The sequence below is a fragment of the Oryza glaberrima genome, chromosome 11, assembly GCF_000147395.1.
Source record: "Oryza glaberrima chromosome 11, OglaRS2, whole genome shotgun sequence".
Classification (NCBI taxonomy): domain Eukaryota; kingdom Viridiplantae; phylum Streptophyta; class Magnoliopsida; order Poales; family Poaceae; genus Oryza; species Oryza glaberrima.
Window position 1 is genome coordinate 21,638,669 of NC_068336.1, and position 7,183 is coordinate 21,645,851.

Here is a 7,183-nt window from a genome sequence, read left to right on the forward strand (position 1 = left end):
CTTTATGCTCCCAGCTTCCTTTGGAGGGAATTTCTAAAATGACACATGGCATAGTTACATCATAGAACTGTATATAAATTTGCTTTCAATCAAGTAAATGGGAAGCTTTTACATACCGCCGTTCGATCCCCACGCGTAGATAGTTTACAGAGTTGAAATTTGATCTTGGATATTGGAGCTTTCATCATCATGTAGCCACCAAGACATATGCTCCTAATGGAGTGGTTCTGTTGGGGATTCTACCAAATCGAATCCTGCAGCACATATGAACGGAATGGGGATTCTCTGGATTAAAGAAATATTTATAATTAAAATTTTAATATAATTAAAAATATCTCCATTAATGGGAAAGAATTTGATTCTACTTTGAGAGGCTTGTTGCACTTCTGAGTAACACCGTTTGTTTGATTGCTTGTCTTTTCTGCTTCTGCTTTTCTTGGTTCTCCAGGTGAAGCACCAAGGAAAAGTTCTTCAAGAACATTTTATATGCTTGTTCCGTGCTTTAATTTGTTCTCCACTGATATTATCCCTAGTAAAGAAGGCATTTCTAAGTTCTAACTTCTCCATGAATCAAAAGATCAGAGCAATGAAAATATTGCCCCCGGTGCAAAACCAACTTGACAATCTAAAAATTGCTTTGATAATTGAACAGGGATGAAAACCAAACATATTAGAAATATCAACAATACTGCAGTAGCAATATACATATACAAAAAGTAAATTCAAATTCTGTTAGGCATCAAAAGGGGAAAACATGTCATTAGATTCAAATGCTAAAAGAAAGCAATGTGAACAAATAGGCAACATCATTTTTTTTTTAAAAAAAAAACTAAATGTAACATGGCATGTTGACTTATATTTGAACAAAAAAAAGAACTGCTGACAAAATGATGATGGGTATGAAAACTGCTGATAGCTCAGGTGAATAATTTTGGCAAATTATAGAAGACCAGGGTGTGATTATGAGACTATGCAGATAAGACTATTCTTCAATGTTTGCATTTTGACATTTTTAATCTCATAATAGCTTAGAGCAGAATAATTACCACCGAAGTATGATGGCAAAGTAGAAATTCATGTATTGCCAGCAGGTCTGCAAATTACCAAAATGTAAAGCAGGTCATATGCCATTCTCTGGAGAGGGACATAAAATACCTACTCCATTGTCCATAACTAAAAAGGTGCAAAATTCATTGGACTAGAATATCTAGGAACTAGAGGATAGGCACAAGTAGCCACAGAAGTGAATAACATGTACTAAATATTATCATAAAATATCAACAGTGATTTGTAAGTATATGCTTCAATGCTTAGTAAAATTCTACAAACATAGGGGTCTAGTTTGAGCTACATAACTGAACTCATTAACTCAAGCAAACAAGGAACTAGTCTAGAAAGCAATGCAGCTGTCACTACTAAATTCATAGGTGGACAGACATTTTTTTGTACCCTAGATGATCCAAGCTTTATTCTCAGTTGCTTTGAACAACTAAGTGTTTCCCATTGTCTATATGAAAAAGAAAACTCCTCTCGCAGTAATGATGCAGATAAATACTATGGCAGAAATGACCTATTCTCTAGTATAAGAGTTAACATGATGAACTATACTATAATTCCATTTATATTTTGAATTATTTTTTATGTAATCATATCATGTCTATTCTACTAGACAAACCACTTCAAGATACTTCTCACAACAACGGATAAATAGCCAAAGGCACAAAAGGTATTTGGGGAAGGGATAATAAATTCATCACTACACATAGCAAAAACCAAATGAAACCGACACCCTAATTTCCGCAAAGTGCATGAGAATGTCTTATATTATGATCCTAATTTCCTAACCTCATATCAAGATATTGTGATCAAGTTTTATGAAGTAGGGCTATTAAGTAAGTATTAATAATGACTCCAGAAATATCGAGATGAACTTCAAGTTCAAATATAATGTACCATTGCTAGTCAACTAGCAGTACTTATTGATTGAATGTTTTACGCCTTGCTTCCAATTCCCAAGTCACTTTGTATTTAGAAATGGCTTATCCACAAAAATATAAATTAAACATCACAGTTCAAGACAGCCTGAAAGCCATGAAGTTCCTACACGTTTGTATGTTACTAAATACTAACTACTATTAACCTGCTAAATGGTTAAAGGTACTTAAATCTGATTAAACATGTTAACAGTATTTTGATCCAGCCAACAGAAAATGATACATCTATCAACAGTCTTGACGGACAATTTAAACTCGGAAGATGGAAGGATGTATGATACTGAATATCACAAGAGAGGATTAAGTGGTTTTACTTGACATGTATTAATAATTAAAGAAATGAGATAAACAATGCCATCGATACCATGCAAAAAAGGATAATTAAAAGATGTATGTAGCAGGATCTCTGGAGCATAAACATAAACAAAATAAATGTTATTATGTTAAGTGGTAATCATCTACTGACCTAGTCATGCCAGAGACACCACACAATCATCGGATTCCTTTTCATGAATTTTAACTCAACATATGCTGTAGAAGGCGTGAAAACCTAAACAAAGAAAGGGGTAATATCTTAGCTCCAAATAGGAGTAACATACCATGACGATTGATATATAGCAGGTTAGCAACTGAAACTGCGATGCACTTCAGTTGAGTATAGTGTCATCAATATGAAGTTTAATGTTACCTAAGAATATAACAGCACTAAAGAGGAAATTATAACTTCAAGATATGCAAAACCTGCTTCTGACAGGAGTCCAGGACCGAACCAAGAATTTATAGCAGGTTAACTGTGTAGAAAAGCAAAGCGGCAACTGCATGATACCCACTAAAATAACTGTTAACTTTGAATCTTATCTGTATTCCCTACGAAACATTGGAGTGACACAGAGCATGAAATGAAGCAATAAAATAGATAAGTATATTCCTTTCTTCTTCTGTTCATGCAAACCTTGTTTATTAGTCAGGATTATGCCATAACATTTGGAATAATTCCTACTGCTAACTTGGTTACATTGAATACTGCATTCCACAAACTACCTGCTAACTCATAACATGTTCCACATATGACATCCGACTTGAAGCTCTCTGAGATAGCCTAAAGTGTTAGATATGTGCTTTCCAGCATCACAAAGGTTTTCCATAAGAATGAACACTGAGAAAAAAAATTGGGCAACCTTGAATTTAAGCAGGCCCATGCACACAGATGTTAAATTTTGTAAATATTCACTGTGGCTAATGACCTATATGATTGACCTCAAGTCAATTGAAAAGAAGAAGAATAACAAGAAAATTAGCCAGGCAGACATGAAGAATTTATTCCCAAATGTCATTCGCAAAAGAATCTCTCACAGACTACCACAAAATGCCCATGGTATATATGAACGAACAAAAAGGAGAAAACAAAGATATGCAGATAAGGACAAATGTGATTTTTATTTCAAATAACTACGCCAAATAAATACATAAGCTTAGTGAAGATTATCTATAATCTCATAATGTGTCCTGCAAAGACAAAGTATTGTAGGCTGTTATTTTTTAAGCCCCATTAGCAACACAGGGTAATCGGTATACTTGTTGTTTTCAATTGGCAAGGGATTGTGATACAATTATTATTAAAAGAAAATGAACAGAAACTGATTTGGTCAGTTGTTACAGTAGATCAATTATTGTTTCTGCTCAGTACTCACTATTTACATGTAATGTCAAGCCCATATGGAAGAGTAGTTCAATGTTATCATACTTCAGGTAAATACTGCCGATGTGCTTCAAAAGACTGTGCACCATAGGACTCCATGTAAGAAGAATCTGTCGCCTGGGGACTCATTAGACAATAAAAATGTCAATCTAACACATATTTAGTTTGCTTTTGAATAGATGAGGAGAAAAATGCATACGACAAGCATGATATTTTTCTATAATAAAAAAAGAGAAAGCACTTATCATGAGTAGCCCTTTGAAGTTCCTCCAATGTGCAAGTGTATAAGGCCTTCTGAAGTTCATCCAATGTGCAAGTGTACAAGGCCTTCTGAATTTCCTCCAATGTGCAAGTGTATAAGGCCTTCTGCTTGTCAACCAGACACCTCCTCACCAGCTTAAGCTTATCCAGGAGCTTATTCAATAAGCTCAAGATAAGCTGCATGTTAGTCCTAGCCTAAACTTGTAGCTCAAATGAGCTGAAGTAGTTAAGGTTTAATCCCCGTTAGGCATTAACTCAACAAACATACAACTCACTCCTGGCTATTATGCCCTTAACTAACATAGTTTCCTTAAATTGATCATAACAAAGTCTTAAGATGGAACAAACAAATGCTGTTCATAATTTCATATATAAGTACTAAGCTGAACATGTTTAAATGTTAGTGACAAAATTAGGGAACACACTGTGTTCCAAACTCAAGTATGTTAACAACAGGCACCATACAATAAATACTACACGGAGGATAAGTCTATTGAACAAGTTCAGAATGTCAATTTAATCTCATGCAGCCTTTTGTCTTCCAAAATTAAAATGTTAGGCCACACGAAGACCAATGATGGTCTTCTAACCACAAGTGAATCTCACAGAATCAACAACTCAGACACCATAATTTAGATAGTCAATGGGCAATTACCACTCAATATATCTAACAATTCAATTCATAAATAAACAAAAAAATCACAATGTTCGCTAGTCACAGCTAACCCAGAAGAGGCAAAGAAAACAAGGCAATAATCGTCAACAAGGACATTTTTTCTTTCTTCCTTTATTTCTTACAATCTATGGGCAAATGGTTTGCCAATGTAACACTACTCTCTGGAGCTAAAAAACTTTCATGAAGGTATCCAAGGTAGATCAAAATGTTGAGGTTGCACCAAATTATTAATCTAATGCTGCGCTGCATGTCCCACTTTCTGGAAACCATTTGCAGGCCCTCCAAATGGAATTAAAATGAAGAGATTAGACATAAGCAAGTAAGAAGCTACATGAGAAATTCTACCCAATCTTCAGCTCAGCCTAAAATGCCAGAGAAGGCAGAAATTACCCATCGAGCACAATCACTAAGCAAGCTCAGAAGAATTTGCCTCTTTTATCCTTCCTTTTGGTCAAGATGTACAGTCGATAATGTAATAGCCCTGGTATGTCAACAGCCCATCACAGCACAATTGTACACAAAGCTTCCAGAACGGCGGCTGCCAATGATTTTCCAATCTGGCTGTCCATTATTGGGTATCCACGAACAAATTTCAATCACTCCACCACCAGGTGCACTCATTCCACCAATCACAATGAGCTTATCTCCACAACCACGAAATGCCAAACCCCAGCCATTAACTGATGTATACTTCTCAGGCAATGATCCAAGAGTGATCCATGCATTATTAACCTTGTCATATCTCCTCACCTCCTTCTCTGCATAATCAGCAGCATAAAGTTCATTATTCACAACAGCAACAAGTGGTGGAGCACCACTGCCGCCATTAAGGCCAGATGCCATATCTGGGATCAAACGCCAGGTGCCCTTCTCCAAATCAAACTCCTCACCACAATTAAGGATCTCATTATGGTTATCAGCTTTCCCGCCAATAACATAAAATTTACCATCCATGAAGAAACCAGAACACATCTTCCGCGCCCTATTCATGCTTGGGAGAGTGGTCCATGTCTTCGCTTCAGAATCATAGAGCTCAGCAGAGCTCAATGTACCATTATCACCGATACCACCAGCTACGATTGCCTTCTCACCAAAGCTTGCCGAGCCAAACAAGCACCTGGGCGAGTTCATCATATCTCCTGTTGTCCAAGAGTTACTTAGGAGGCTATACCTCAGCACAACATGGGCCTCCACCTTCTTCCCGAAAACAAGGATATTGGTTCCCACAGCAAGGGACTCCTTATCAGCAAGCGTGAAGCACTCTATGGGAGGCATGGAAGGGATGTTGAACCAGCGCTGGCGGCACGGATCAAAGCCATCCCACTCAAGCACATTGCAGGAGCAGTAGATCATGTGCTCAACAATGCGAGCCTCCCGCCGCAATCTATACAGCTGCCCAGACCTCATAAGGGAGCAGAAGGACCGGTTGAGGCATGCTATCATACCATAATAAGACCGGGGGGTATGGAGCAGGCATGTAATGGCCAGCTCCCGCCCGATCGCGCCTATGAGCTCGCTTGTGTTGGCTTCACCATTCTGATCAGCATCCTGCATTTCTGAGTCCCAAATTCCGGTACCGGAATTCCCCGAATCACCGGCAACCTTATTCTTCTTGCTTCTACGGTTCAAGAGCTCCTCCTCCACCACCTCTTCTCCCTTCCTCACCCCCGCCGCCGTCACCGCCACTGCCGAGCTCTCACCCGCAAGGTTCCGGCTTCTTGAAACAACCTCTTCAGATGATGAGCTCGCTGACTCTAGCAGGAATTTCCTGCGCTGGTCCCCCAACATGACCAGCCAACCCTTCAATCTCCTCACCAACAGCAAACAAACCTAACCTAGAGGCTGGATTGGATCTTACCCAGCAGCAAGAAACAACCCAATAGGGATGATTCCTCTTGCAAACTCCCCTCTTTTCGCCCCTAAATTAAGGATCCAATCTGCAACGACAGCACACAAAACGATCAGAACCAATACAGGAAAAAAAACCGCAAAAAAAAAACTGCAAGCGTTTCAGAAACAAGATCTACACAACCTAATCCCTGCATCAAATAGACCCAACAACAACAACCCAAAAAAAAAAGAAAGAAAAATCTGTCTGCTCCCCACAAGCACCGGGTGGCTCGAGCGCCCATGTGTTCATCTCAAGCCCCGAAATTTCTCACGAAAAACAAAATCTTCCATTCGATTCGAACCGAGATTGAAGCACGAGGAGGTAGTCGGCGACGCACCTTCAAAGATGAAAAAAAAAAGAAAAGAAAAACAAAGACTTCTTGCCGGCGAGGCCGCACCGGCGGGGGCGGGTGGTCGGCGAGGACAGGATGCCGCCCACACCGGCGCCTACGGGCCCATCTCGCCGGCGGCGCCCACCACCACCACCACCTCCGCCTCGCGCCGCAGATTGGAAGAAGAGAGAGAGAGAGGGAGGGAGAGAGAGAAAGCTCTGTTTTTTTTCTCTCTTCTCTCCTCACCTGCTGTTTTTGTATTCTATTGGCAAACTCCAAGTGTGATGAGATGAGAGAGAAAAATATGGAGGAGAGGAGAGAGAGAGAGGGG

General features: G+C 39.2%; 1 protein-coding gene across 2 annotated transcripts; it reads right to left on the minus strand.

Moving 5' to 3' along the window:
- Window positions 1–4,713: 4,713 nt before the first annotated feature.
- Window positions 4,714–7,183, minus strand: LOC127754451 (F-box/kelch-repeat protein SKIP11-like). Of its 2 annotated transcripts, none has more exons than XM_052279990.1 (2): window positions 6,919–7,183; window positions 4,714–6,567 (listed from the first exon to the last, which is right to left on the minus strand). In XM_052279990.1, exon 2 carries the CDS (start codon window positions 6,416–6,418, stop codon window positions 5,120–5,122), a length of 1,299 nt encoding a protein of 432 aa, XP_052135950.1. In that variant the 5' UTR covers window positions 6,419–6,567; window positions 6,919–7,183; the 3' UTR covers window positions 4,714–5,119. The 2 variants fall into 2 exon arrangements, with proteins under 2 accessions (XP_052135950.1, XP_052135949.1); XM_052279989.1 differs by having other exon boundaries at window positions 6,859–7,183.